General features: G+C 25.6%; 1 protein-coding gene across 7 annotated transcripts in view; it reads right to left on the bottom strand.

Annotated features, from left to right (window-relative positions):
* Nucleotides 1–16,936, bottom strand: part of LOC143237684 (uncharacterized) — a 142,779-nt gene that overhangs the window by 28,986 nt on the left and 96,857 nt on the right. For all 7 annotated transcript variants that reach the window (XM_076477201.1, XM_076477205.1, XM_076477207.1 and 4 more), the window contains exon 5: nucleotides 15,530–16,482. In XM_076477201.1, coding sequence (XP_076333316.1) covers nucleotides 15,530–16,482 — 953 coding nt within the window. The remainder of the gene's footprint in view (nucleotides 1–15,529; nucleotides 16,483–16,936) is intronic.

Raw genomic sequence — 16,936 nt, 5'->3', positions numbered from 1 at the left:
TAATTAGTTCAGAACTATACACTGTATAATAATTAGTTCAGAACTATACACTGTATAATAATTAGTTCAGAACTATACACTGTATAATAATTAGTTCAGAACTATACACTGTATAATAATTAGTTCAGAACTATACACTGTATAATAATTAGTTCAGAACTATACACTGTATAATAATTAGTTCAGAACTATACACTGTATAATAATTAGTTCAGAACTATACACTGTATAATAATTAGTTCAGAACTATACACTGTATAATAATTAGTTCAGAACTATACACTGTATAATAATTAGTTCAGAACTATACACTGTATAATAATTATTTCAGAACTATACACTGTATAATAATTAGTTCAGAACTATACACTGTATAATAATTAGTTCAGAACTATACACTGTATAATAATTAGTTCAGAACTATACACTGTATAATAATTAGTTCAGAACTATACACTGTATAATAATTAGTTCAGAACTATACACTGTATAATAATTAGTTCAGAACTATACACTGTATAATAATTAGTTCAGAACTATACACTGTATAATGATTAGTTCAGAACTATACACTGTATAATAATTAGTTCAGAACTATACACTGTATAATAATTAGTTCAGAACTATACACTGTATAATAATTAGTTCAGAACTATACACTGTATAATGATTAGTGCAGAACTATACACTGTATAATAATTAGTTCAGAACTATACACTGTATAATAATTAATTCAGAACTATACACTGTATAATAATTAGTTCAGAACTATACACTGTATAATAATTAGTTCAGAACTATACACTGTATAATAATTAGTTCAGAACTATACACTGTATAATGATTAGTTCAGAACTATACACTGTATAATAATTAGTTCAGAACTATACACTGTATAATAATTAGTTCAGAACTATACACTGTATAATAATTAGTTCAGAACTATACACTGTATAATAATTAGTTCAGAACTATACACTGTATAATAATTAGTTCAGAACTATACACTGTATAATAATTAGTTCAGAACTATACACTGTATAATAATTAGTTCAGAACTATACACTGTATAATAATTAGTTCAGAACTATACACTGTATAATAATTAGTTCAGAACTATACACTGTATAATAATTAGTTCAGAACTATACACTGTATAATAATTAGTTCAGAACTATACACTGTATAATAATTAGTTCAGAACTATACACTGTATAATAATTAGTTCAGAACTATACACTGTATAATAATTAGTTCAGAACTATACACTGTATAATAATTAGTTCAGAACTATACACTGTATAATAATTAGTTCAGAACTATACACTGTATAATAATTAGTTCAGAACTATACACTGTATAATGATTAGTTCAGAACTATACACTGTATAATAATTAGTTCAGAACTATACACTGTATAATAATTAGTTCAGAACTATACACTGTATAATAATTAGTTCAGAACTATACACTGTATAATAATTAGTTCAGAACTATACACTGTATAATAATTAGTTCAGAACTATACACTGTATAATAATTAGTTCAGAACTATACACTGTATAATAATTAGTTCAGAACTATACACTGTATAATAATTAGTTCAGAACTATACACTGTATAATGATTAGTTCAGAACTATACACTGTATAATAATTAGTTCAGAACTATACACTGTATAATAATTAGTTCAGAACTATACACTGTATAATAATTAGTTCAGAACTATACACTGTATAATAATTAGTTCAGAACTATACACTGTATAATAATTAGTTCAGAACTATACACTGTATAATAATTAGTTCAGAACTATACACTGTATAATAATTAGTTCAGAACTATACACTGTATAATAATTAGTTCAGAACTATACACTGTATAATAATTAGTTCAGAACTATACACTGTATAATAATTAGTTCAGAACTATACACTGTATAATAATTAGTTCAGAACTATACACTGTATAATAATTAGTTCAGAACTATACACTGTATAATTAGTTCAGAACTATACACTGTATAATGTATTAGTTCAGAACTATACACTGTATAATGATTAGTTCAGAACTATACACTGTATAATAATTAGTTCAGAACTATACACTGTATAATGATTAGTGTAGAACTATACACTGTATAATAATTAGTTCAGAACTATACACTGTATAATAATTAGTTCAGAACTATACACTGTATAATAATTAGTTCAGAACTATACACTGTATAATAATTAGTTCAGAACTATACACTGTATAATAATTAGTTCAGAACTATACACTGTATAATAATTAGTTCAGAACTATACACTGTATAATAATTAGTTCAGAACTATACACTGTATAATAATTAGTTCAGAACTATACACTGTATAATAATTAGTTCAGAACTATACACTGTATAATAATTAGTTCAGAACTATACACTGTATAATAATTAGTTCAGAACTATACACTGTATAATAATTAGTTCAGAACTATACACTGTATAATAATTAGTTCAGAACTATACACTGTATAATAATTAGTTCAGAACTATACACTGTATAATAATTAGTTCAGAACTATACACTGTATAATGATTAGTTCAGAACTATACACTGTATAATAATTAGTTCAGAACTATACACTGTATAATAATTAGTTCAGAACTATACACTGTATAATAATTAGTTCAGAACTATACACTGTATAATAATTAGTTCAGAACTATACACTGTATAATAATTAGTTCAGAACTATACACTGTATAATAATTAGTTCAGAACTATACACTGTATAATAATTAGTTCAGAACTATACACTGTATAATAATTAGTTCAGAACTATACACTGTATAATAATTAGTTCAGAACTATACACTGTATAATAATTAGTTCAGAACTATACACTGTATAATAATTAGTTCAGAACTATACACTGTATAATAATTAGTTCAGAACTATACACTGTATAATAATTAGTTCAGAACTATACACTGTATAATAATTAGTTCAGAACTATACACTGTATAATAATTAGTTCAGAACTATACACTGTATAATAATTAGTTCAGAACTATACACTGTATAATAATAGTTCAGAACTATACACTGTATAATAATTAGTTCAGAACTATACACTGTATAATAATTAGTTCAGAACTATACACTGTATAATAATTAGTTCAGAACTATACACTGTATAATAATTAGTTCAGAACTATACACTGTATAATAATTAGTTCAGAACTATACACTGTATAATAATTAGTTCAGAACTATACACTGTATAATAATTAGTTCAGAACTATACACTGTATAATAATTAGTTCAGAACTATACACTGTATAATAATTAGTTCAGAACTATACACTGTATAATAATTAGTTCAGAACTATACACTGTATAATAATTAGTTCAGAACTATACACTGTATAATAATTAGTTCAGAACTATACACTGTATAATAATTAGTTCAGAACTATACACTGTATAATAATTAGTTCAGAACTATACACTGTATAATAATTAGTTCAGAACTATACACTGTATAATAATTAGTTCAGAACTATACACTGTATAATGATTAGTTCAGAACTATACACTGTATAATAATTAGTTCAGAACTATACACTGTATAATAATTAGTTCAGAACTATACACTGTATAATAATTAGTTCAGAACTATACACTGTATAATAATTAGTTCAGAACTATACACTGTATAATAATTAGTTCAGAACTATACACTGTATAATAATTAGTTCAGAACTATACACTGTATAATGATTAGTTCAGAACTATACACTGTATAATAATTAGTTCAGAACTATACACTGTATAATAATTAGTTCAGAACTATACACTGTATAATAATTAGTTCAGAACTATACACTGTATAATAATTAGTTCAGAACTATACACTGTATAATAATTAGTTCAGAACTATACACTGTATAATAATTAGTTCAGAACTATACACTGTATAATAATTAGTTCAGAACTATACACTGTATAATAATTAGTTCAGAACTATACACTGTATAATAATTAGTTCAGAACTATACACTGTATAATAATTAGTTCAGAACTATACACTGTATAATGATTAGTTCAGAACTATACACTGTATAATAATTAGTTCAGAACTATACACTGTATAATAATTAGTTCAGAACTATACACTGTATAATAATTAGTTCAGAACTATACACTGTATAATAATTAGTTCAGAACTATACACTGTATAATAATTAGTTCAGAACTATACACTGTATAATAATTAGTTCAGAACTATACACTGTATAATAATTAGTTCAGAACTATACACTGTATAATAATTAGTTCAGAACTATACACTGTATAATAATTAGTTCAGAACTATACACTGTATAATAATTAGTTCAGAACTATACACTGTATAATAATTAGTTCAGAACTATACACTGTATAATAATTAAGTTCAGAACTATACACTGTATAATAATTAGTTCAGAACTATACACTGTATAATAATTAGTTCAGAACTATACACTGTATAATAATTAGTTCAGAACTATACACTGTATAATAATTAGTTCAGAACTATACACTGTATAATAATAGTTCAGAACTATACACTGTATAATAATTAGTTCAGAACTATACACTGTATAATAATTAGTTCAGAACTATACACTGTATAATAATTAGTTCAGAACTATACACTGTATAATAATTAGTTCAGAACTATACACTGTATAATAATTAGTTCAGAACTATACACTGTATAATAATTAGTTCAGAACTATACACTGTATAATAATTAGTTCAGAACTATACACTGTATAATAATTAGTTCAGAACTATACACTGTATAATAATTAGTTCAGAACTATACACTGTATAATAATTAGTTCAGAACTATACACTGTATAATAATTAGTTCAGAACTATACACTGTATAATAATTAGTTCAGAACTATACACTGTATAATAATTAGTTCAGAACTATACACTGTATAATAATTAGTTCAGAACTATACACTGTATAATAATTAGTTCAGAACTATACACTGTATAATAATTAGTTCAGAACTATACACTGTATAATAATTAGTTCAGAACTATACACTGTATAATAATTAGTTCAGAACTATACACTGTATAATAATTAGTTCAGAACTATACACTGTATAATAATTAGTTCAGAACTATACACTGTATAATAATTAGTTCAGAACTATACACTGTATAATAATTAGTTCAGAACTATACACTGTATAATAATTAGTTCAGAACTATACACTGTATAATAATTAGTTCAGAACTATACACTGTATAATAATTAGTTCAGAACTATACACTGTATAATAATTAGTTCAGAACTATACACTGTATAATAATTAGTTCAGAACTATACACTGTATAATAATTAGTTCAGAACTATACACTGTATAATAATTAGTTCAGAACTATACACTGTATAATAATTAGTTCAGAACTATACACTGTATAATAATTAGTTCAGAACTATACACTGTATAATAATTAGTTCAGAACTATACACTGTATAATAATTAGTTCAGAACTATACACTGTATAATAATTAGTTCAGAACTATACACTGTATAATAATTAGTTCAGAACTATACACTGTATAATAATTAGTTCAGAACTATACACTGTATAATAATTAGTTCAGAACTATACACTGTATAATAATTAGTTCAGAACTATACACTGTATAATAATTAGTTCAGAACTATACACTGTATAATAATTAGTTCAGAACTATACACTGTATAATAATTAGTTCAGAACTATACACTGTATAATAATTAGTTCAGAACTATACACTGTATAATAATTAGTTCAGAACTATACACTGTATAATAATTAGTTCAGAACTATACACTGTATAATAATTAGTTCAGAACTATACACTGTATAATAATTAGTTCAGAACTATACACTGTATAATAATTAGTTCAGAACTATACACTGTATAATAATTAGTTCAGAACTATACACTGTATAATAATTAGTTCAGAACTATACACTGTATAATAATTAGTTCAGAACTATACACTGTATAATAATTAGTTCAGAACTATACACTGTATAATAATTAGTTCAGAACTATACACTGTATAATAATTAGTTCAGAACTATACACTGTATAATAATTAGTTCAGAACTATACACTGTATAATAATTAGTTCAGAACTATACACTGTATAATAATTAGTTCAGAACTATACACTGTATAATAATTAGTTCAGAACTATACACTGTATAATAATTAGTTCAGAACTATACACTGTATAATAATTAGTTCAGAACTATACACTGTATAATAATTAGTTCAGAACTATACACTGTATAATAATTAGTTCAGAACTATACACTGTATAATAATTAGTTCAGAACTATACACTGTATAATAATTAGTTCAGAACTATACACTGTATAATAATTAGTTCAGAACTATACACTGTATAATAATTAGTTCAGAACTATACACTGTATAATAATTAGTTCAGAACTATACACTGTATAATAATTAGTTCAGAACTATACACTGTATAATAATTAGTTCAGAACTATACACTGTATAATAATTAGTTCAGAACTATACACTGTATAATAATTAGTTCAGAACTATACACTGTATAATAATTAGTTCAGAACTATACACTGTATAATAATTAGTTCAGAACTATACACTGTATAATAATTAGTTCAGAACTATACACTGTATAATAATTAGTTCAGAACTATACACTGTATAATAATTAGTTCAGAACTATACACTGTATAATAATTAGTTCAGAACTATACACTGTATAATAATTAGTTCAGAACTATACACTGTATAATAATTAGTTCAGAACTATACACTGTATAATAATTAGTTCAGAACTATACACTGTATAATAATTAGTTCAGAACTATACACTGTATAATAATTAGTTCAGAACTATACACTGTATAATAATTAGTTCAGAACTATACACTGTATAATAATTAGTTCAGAACTATACACTGTATAATAATTAGTTCAGAACTATACACTGTATAATAATTAGTTCAGAACTATACACTGTATAATAATTAGTTCAGAACTATACACTGTATAATAATTAGTTCAGAACTATACACTGTATAATAATTAGTTCAGAACTATACACTGTATAATAATTAGTTCAGAACTATACACTGTATAATAATTAGTTCAGAACTATACACTGTATAATAATTAGTTCAGAACTATACACTGTATAATAATTAGTTCAGAACTATACACTGTATAATAATTAGTTCAGAACTATACACTGTATAATGATTAGTTCAGAACTATACACTGTATAATAATTAGTTCAGAACTATACACTGTATAATAATTAGTTCAGAACTATACACTGTATAATAATTAGTTCAGAACTATACACTGTATAATAATTAGTTCAGAACTATACACTGTATAATAATTAGTTCAGAACTATACACTGTATAATAATTAGTTCAGAACTATACACTGTATAATAATTAGTTCAGAACTATACACTGTATAATAATTAGTTCAGAACTATACACTGTATAATAATTAGTTCAGAACTATACACTGTATAATAATTAGTTCAGAACTATACACTGTATAATAATTAGTTCAGAACTATACACTGTATAATAATTAGTTCAGAACTATACACTGTATAATAATTAGTTCAGAACTATACACTGTATAATAATTAGTTCAGAACTATACACTGTATAATAATTAGTTCAGAACTATACACTGTATAATAATTAGTTCAGAACTATACACTGTATAATAATTAGTTCAGAACTATACACTGTATAATAATTAGTTCAGAACTATACACTGTATAATAATTAGTTCAGAACTATACACTGTATAATAATTAATTCAGAACTATACACTGTATAATAATTAGTTCAGAACTATACACTGTATAATAATTAGTTCAGAACTATACACTGTATAATAATTAGTTCAGAACTATACACTGTATAATAATTAATTCAGAACTATACACTGTATAATGATTAGTTCAGAACTATACACTGTATAATAATTAGTTCAGAACTATACACTGTATAATAATTAGTTCAGAACTATACACTGTATAATAATTAGTTCAGAACTATACACTGTATAATAATTAGTTCAGAACTATACACTGTATAATAATATACAGTTCAGAACTATACACTGTATAATAATTAGTTCAGAACTATACACTATAATAATTAGTTCAGAACTATACACTGTATAATAATTAGTTCAGAACTATACACTGTATAATAATTAGTTCAGAACTATACACTGTATAATAATAGTTCAGAACTATACACTGTATAATAATTAGTTCAGAACTATACACTGTATAATAATTAGTTCAGAACTATACACTGTATAATAATTAGTTCAGAACTATACACTGTATAATAATTAGTTCAGAACTATACACTGTATAATAATTAGTTCAGAACTATACACTGTATAATAATACGTTCAGAACTAGACACTGTATAATAATTAGTTCAGAACTATACACTGTATAATAATGAGTTCAGAACTATACACTGTATAATAATACGTTCAGAACTATACACTGTATAATAATAAGTTCAGAACTATACACTGTATAATAATAAGTTCAGAACTATACACTGTATAATAATAAGTTCAGAACTATACACTGTATAATAATAAGTTCAGAACTATACACTGTATAATAATAAGTTCAGAACTATACACTGTATAATAATTAGTTCAGAACTATACACTGTATAATAATACGTTCAGAACTATACACTGTATAATAATTAGTTCAGAACTATACACTGTATAATAATACGTTCAGAACTATACACTGTATAATAATTAGTTCAGAACTATACACTGTATAATAATACGTTCAGAACTATACACTGTATAATAATACGTTCAGAACTATACACTGTATAATAATTAGTTCAGAACTATACACTGTATAATAATTAGTTCAGAACTATACACTGTATAATAATACGTTCAGAACTACACACTGTATAATAATTAGTTCAGAACTATACACTGTATAATAATACGTTCAGAACTATACACTGTATAATAATACGTTCAGAACTATACACTGTATAATAATAAGTTCAGAACTATACACTGTATAATAAATTAGTTCAGAACTATACACTGTATAATAATTAGTTCAGAACTATACACTGTATAATAATACGTTCAGAACTATACACTGTATAATAATTAGTTCAGAACTATACACTGTATAATAATACGTTCAGAACTATACACTGTATAATAATACATTCAGAACTATACACTGTATAATAATAAGTTCAGAACTATACACTGTATAATAATTAGTTCAGAACTATACACTGTATAATAATACGTTCAGAACTATACACTGTATAATAATTAGTTCAGAACTATACACTGTATAATAATACGTTCAGAACTATACACTGTATAATAATACGTTCAGAACTATACACTGTATAATAATAAGTTCAGAACTATACACTGTATAATAATTAGTTCAGAACTATACACTGTATAATAATACGTTCAGAACTATACACTGTATAATAATACGTTCAGAACTATACACTGTATAATAATAAGTTCAGAACTATACACTGTATAATAATTAGTTCAGAACTATACACTGTATAATAATTAGTTCAGAACTATACACTGTATAATAATTAGTTCAGAACTATACACTGTATAATAATACGTTCAGAACTATACACTGTATAATAATTAGTTCAGAACTATACACTGTATAATAATACGTTCAGAACTATACACTGTATAATAATAAGTTCAGAACTATACACTGTATAATAATTAGTTCAGAACTATACACTGTATAATAATACACTTCAGAACTATACACTGTATAATAATACGTTCAGAACTATACACTGTATAATAATAAGTTCAGAACTATACACTGTATAATAAATTAGTTCAGAACGATACACTGTATAATAATTAGTTCAGAACTATACACTGTATAATAATACGTTCAGAACTATACACTGTATAATAATAGTTCAGAACTATACACTGTAGTTCAGAACTATACACTGTATAATAATTAGTTCAGAACTATACACTGTATAATAATTAGTTCAGAACTATACACTGTATAATAATACGTTCAGAACTATACACTGTATAATAATACAGAACTATACACTGTATAATAATAAGTTCAGAACTATACACTGTATAATAATGAGTTCAGAACTATACACTGTATAATAAGTTAGTTCAGAACTATACACTGTATAATAATTAGTTCAGAACTATACACTATAATAATTAGTTCAGAACTATACACTGTATAATAATTAGTTCAGAACTATACACTGTATAATAATTAGTTCAGAACTATACACTGTATAATGATTAGTTCAGAACTATACACTGTATAATAATTAGTTCAGAACTATACACTGTATAATAATACGTTCAGAACTATACACTGTATAATAATAAGTTCAGAACTATACACTGTATAATAATTAGTTCAGAACTATACACTGTATAATAATTAGTTCAGAACTATACACTGTATAATAATTAGTTCAGAACTATACACTGTATAATAATTAGTTCAGAACTATACACTGTATAATAATTTAGTTCAGAACTATACACTGTATAATAATTAGTTCAGAACTATACACTGTATAATAATTAGTTCAGAACTATACACTGTATAATAATAGTTCAGAACTATACACTGTATAATAATACGTTCAGAACTATACACTGTATAATAATACGTTCAGAACTATACACTGTATAATAATAAGTTCAGAACTATACACTGTATAATAATTAGTTCAGAACTATACACTGTATAATAATTAGTTCAGAACTATACACTGTATAATAATTAGTTCAGAACTATACACTGTATAATAATACGTTCAGAACTATACACTGTATGATAATAAGTTCAGAACTATACACTGTATAATAATTAGTTCAGAACTATACACTGTATAATAATTAGTTCAGAACTATATACTGTATAATAATAAGTTCTGAACTATACACTGTATAATGATTAGTGCAGAACTATACACTGTTTAATAATTAGTTCAGAACTATACACTGTATAATAATTAGTTCAGAACTATACACTGTATAATAATACGTTCAGAACTATACACTGTATAATAATACGTTCAGAACTATACACTGTATAATAATTAGTTCAGAACTATACACTGTATAATAATACGTTCAGAACTATACACTGTATAATAATTAGTTCAGAACTATACACTGTATAATAATGAGTTCAGAACTATACACTGTATAATAATGAGTTCAGAACTATACACTGTATAATAATTAGTTCAGAACTATACACTGTATAATAATACGTTCAGAACTATACACTGTATAATAATAAGTTCAGAACTATACACTGAATAATAATGAGTTCAGAACTATACACTGTATAATAAGTTAGTTCAGAACTATACACTGTATAATGATTAGTGCAGAACTATACACTATAATAATTAGTTCAAAACTATACACTGTATAATAATGAGTTCAGAACTATACACTGTATAATAATTAGTTCAGAACTATACAGTGTATAATGATTAGTGCAAAACTATACACTGTATAATAATTAGTTCAGAACTATACACTGTATAATAATACGTTCAGAACTATACACTGTATAATAATAAGTTCAGAACTATACACTGTATAATAATGAGTTCAGAACTATACACTGTATAATAAGTTAGTTCAGAACTATACACTGTATAATGATTAGTGCAAAACTATACACTGTATAATAATGAGTTCAGAACTATACACTGTATAATAAATTAGTTCAGGACGATACACTGTATAATAATTAGTTCAGAACTATACACTGTATAATAATTAGTTCAGAACTATACACTGTATAATAATACGTTCAGAACTATACACTGTATAATAATACGTTCAGAACTATACACTGTATAATAATACGTTGAGAACTATACACTGTATAATAATAAGTTCAGAACTATACACTGTATAATAATTTGTTCAGAACTATACACTGTATAATAATTAGTTCAGAACTATACACTGTATAATAATTAGTTCAGAACTATACACTGTATAATAATGAGTTCAGAACTATACACTGTATAATAAGTTAGTTCAGGACGATACACTGTATAATAAATAGTTCAGAACTATACACTGTATAATAATAAGTTCAGAACTATACACTGTATAATAAGTTATTTCAGAACTATACACTGTATAATAATTAGTTCAGAACGATACACTGTATAATAATTAGTTCAGAACTATACACTGTATAATAATACGTTCAGAACTATACACTGTATGATAATAAGTTCAGAACTATACACTGTATAATAATTAGTTCAGAACTATACACTGTATAATAATTAGTTCAGAACTATATACTGTATAATAATAAGTTCAGAACTATACACTGTATAATAATTAGTTCAGAACTATACACTGTATAATAATTAGTTCAGAACTATACACTGTATAATAATTAGTTCAGAACTATACACTGTATAATAATACGTTCAGAACTATACACTGTATAATAATACGTTCAGAACTATACACTGTATAATAATTAGTTCAGAACTATACACTGTATAATAATACGTTCAGAACTATACACTGTATAATAATTAGTTCAGAACTATACACTGTATAATAATGAGTTCAGAACTATACACTGTATAATAATTAGTTCAGAACTATACACTGTATAATAATTAGTTCAGAACTATACACTGTATAATAATTAGTTCAGAACTATACACTGTATAATAATTAGTTCAAAACTATACACTGTATAATAATGAGTTCAGAACTATACACTGTATAATAAGTTAGTTCAGGACGATACACTGTATAATAATTAGTTCAGAACTATACACTGTATAATAATAAGTTCAGAACTATACACTGTATAATAAGTTATTTCAGAACTATACACTGTATAATAAGTTAGTTCAGAACGATACACTGTATAATAATTAGTTCAGAACTATACACTGTATAATAATACGTTCAGAACTATACACTGTATGATAATAAGTTCAGAACTATACACTGTATAATAATTAGTTCAGAACTATACACTGTATAATAATTAGTTCAGAACTATATACTGTATAATAATTAGTTCTGAACTATACACTGTATAATGATTAGTGCAGAACTATACACTGTTTAATAATTATTTCAGAACTATACACTGTATAATAATTATTTCAGAACTATACACTGTATAATGATTATTTCAGAACTATACACTGTATAATGATTATTTCAGAACTATACACTGTATAATAATTAGTGCAGAACTATACACTGTATAAAAATTAGTGCAGAAGTATACACTGTATAATAATTAGTTCAGAACTATACACTGTATAATGATTATTTCAGAACTATACACTGTATAATAATTAGTGCAGAAGTATACACTGTATAATAATTGGTTCAGAACTATACACTGTATAATAATTAGTTCAGAACTATACACTGTATAATAATTAATTCAGAACTATACACTGTATAATAATTAATTCAGAACTATACACTGTGCAATAATTAATTCAGAAATATACACTGTATAATAATTAGTTCAGAACTATACTTTGTATAATAATTAGTTCAGAACTATACACTGTATAATGATTAGTTCAGAACTATACACTGTATAATAATACGTTCAGAACTATACACTGTATAATAATACGTTCAGAACTATACACTGTATAATAATAAGTTCAGAACTATACACTGTATAATAATTAGTTCAGAACTATACACTGTATAATAATTAGTTCAGAACTATACACTGTATAATAATTAGTTCAAAACTATACACTGTATAATAATGAGTTCAGAACTATACACTGTATAATAAGTTAGTTCAGGACGATACACTGTATAATAATTAGTTCAGAACTATACTTTGTATAATAATTAGTTCAGAACTATACACTGTATAATGATTAGTTTAGAACTATACACTGTATAATAATTAGTTCAGAACTATACACTATAATAATTAGTTCAGAACTATACACTGTATAATAATTAGTTCAGAACTATCCACTGTATAGTAATTAGTTCAGAACTATACACTGTATAATGATTAGTGCAGACCTATACACTGTATAATGATTAGTTCAGAACTATACACTGTATAATAATTAATTCAGAACTATACACTGTATAATAATTAGTTCAGAACTATACACTGTATAATAATTAGTTCAGAACTATACACTGTATAATGATTAGTGCAGAACTATACACTGTATAATAATTAATTCAGAACTATACACTGTATAATAATTAGTTCAGAACTATACACTGTATAATAATTAGTTCAGAACTATACACTGTATAATAATTAGTTCAGAACTATACACTGTATAATAATTAGTTCAGAACTATACACTGTATAATAATTAGTTCAGAACTATACACTGTATAATGATTAGTTCAGAACTATACACTGTATAATAATTAATTCAGAACTATACACTGTATAATAATTAGTTCAGAACTATACACTGTATAATGATTAGTTCAAAACTATACACTGTATAACAATTAGTTCAGAACTATACACTGTATAATAATTAGTTCAGAACTATACACTGCATAATAATTAGTTCAGAACTATACACTGTATAATAAGTTAGTTCAGAACGATACACTGTATAATAATTAGTTCAGAACTATACACTGTATAATAAGTTACGTTCAGAACTATACACTGTATAATAATAAGTTCAGAACTATACACTGTATAATAATTAGTTCAGAACTATACACTGTATAATAATTAGTTCAGAACTATACACTGTATAATAATTAGTTCAGAACTATACACTGTATAACGATTAGTTCAGAACTATACACTGTATAACAATTAGTTCAGAACTATACACTGTATAACAATTAGTTCAGAACTATACACTGTATAATAATTAGTTCAGAACTATACACTGTATAATAATTAGTTCAGAACTATACACTGTATAACAATTAGTTCAGAACTATACACTGTATAATGATTAGTTCAGAACTATACACTGTATAATAATTAGTTCAGAACTATACACTGCATAATAATTAGTTCAGAACTATACACTGTATAATAAGTTAGTTCAGAACGATACACTGTATAATAATTAGTTCAGAACTATACACTGTATAATAATACGTTCAGAACTATACACTGTATACTAATAAGTTCAGAACTATACACTGTATAATAATTAGTTCAGAACTATACACTGTATAATAATACATTCAGAACTATACACTGTATAACAAGTTAGTTCAGAACTATACACTGTATAATAATTAGTTCTGAACTATATATTTTTATTACCTTAACATTACCAAAACTCTTCTCTATTTTTTTCATAAAACTTGTACAACATATAATAACAACTGGTCTACTTACTCCATATCTTTGGACAATAACGTTTCATTTTCAGCCTGGGAACTACGGTCTTGATGAACTATTCCATTGTATTTCACATGAACAATAGTTTTACTCCCTATGGGACAAGAACTTTTAGCACCTGTGGTATCACAATGTTTATCAACTAGCACTTTTTGCTTATTAAAAATAATGCTTTTCTGACACTCGGTGGATAAAGATTTATTATTGCATGTTTGTAATGAGATTGAAAACGTTTTGCTACTATCCTCTGGGCATTTTGACTCAGTGATGCTACTATTTACTACACTGTTGTCCTCATGCTTCACTTCATTACAAACCACATCAGTTCCACGATTAAATGGTTCATCAACACAATACTTATTTACCTCACAAATTCTAGAGCACAAAGTTTTCCTTTTGTCACTTTCCCCTGTACTAAACAGTGATGGAAAGGACAGACTCTTAGTTCCATCCTGAATGTCAGATGAGCCTTTGATGACACCTTGTGTTCTTCTGATTTTCATTTTCTGAGAGGTATCTTCACCAGTGAGGAAGTGTTCTGAGTGATTCTGCCATTTTCCAACAGTAGTATCAGGAAAACAATCAGAGACAGCATTACCAAAAGGTCTGCATAAAACTTTATCCACTACATGGTTTATAATTTTTTGCTGACTGGTCTGAAACGTTTTTGCCTGCTTTTTGCACAGATTAATTGGCTCATCAGATCGTACTTCAAAACTGGAACTGTCAGTTGGAAGTGGAGTTGATTGAGAAAATGAGCTCAAATTATGTTTTCTTGACTGAGATAATGTATTAACCGAGGTGCTGAATGACATTTGTGATAAGTCTTTGTCAATGTCTGTCTCCATCACTGGTACAGAGATACGGATCTGACTTTCCTGCTCGTTCTCAAACCTAGCTATACTACTGGAAGAGTAGTACGAATCACCTCTGTTAACAGACAGACACCCCTATACAGAACAAAGTTAAACTAATTAAATTCTTACAGAATCTGAATCAGAAGTGTTGATCTTTGTAATAGATACTAAAATGTTATAGTTTAATACAGTTTTTTCCACAGAAAAGTTAGTTTTTGACATGATATCACAAATGTAATGCTAAAATGTATACGCTACACAATATATTCTACTTTAAAGCAAATCAACATTAGCAAGTACTGTTCTTGTTTTTGTGATGATGTATAAATAATAAATGCCAATAAATGTATTACTTTTCATTTGAATATATATAAACAATCATTATTATGAAAATACCCTAAACTTAGAGCAAAGAATAGTTCATAATAATCATACTGAAGAAACTTTTACTCAAAACTTTAACTAGGCTGGACACATAGCAAAAGTTAAAAAACAACAACGTACAAACACTTGTTAATTTCAAACAAAGAACAATCTGTCATTTTTT

Source organism: Tachypleus tridentatus, chromosome 13 (genome assembly GCF_004210375.1).
Source record: "Tachypleus tridentatus isolate NWPU-2018 chromosome 13, ASM421037v1, whole genome shotgun sequence".
NCBI lineage: Eukaryota > Metazoa > Arthropoda > Merostomata > Xiphosura > Limulidae > Tachypleus > Tachypleus tridentatus.
The sequence above is the reverse complement of the archived record's forward strand: the minus strand, read 5'-3'. Positions and strand labels throughout refer to the sequence as shown.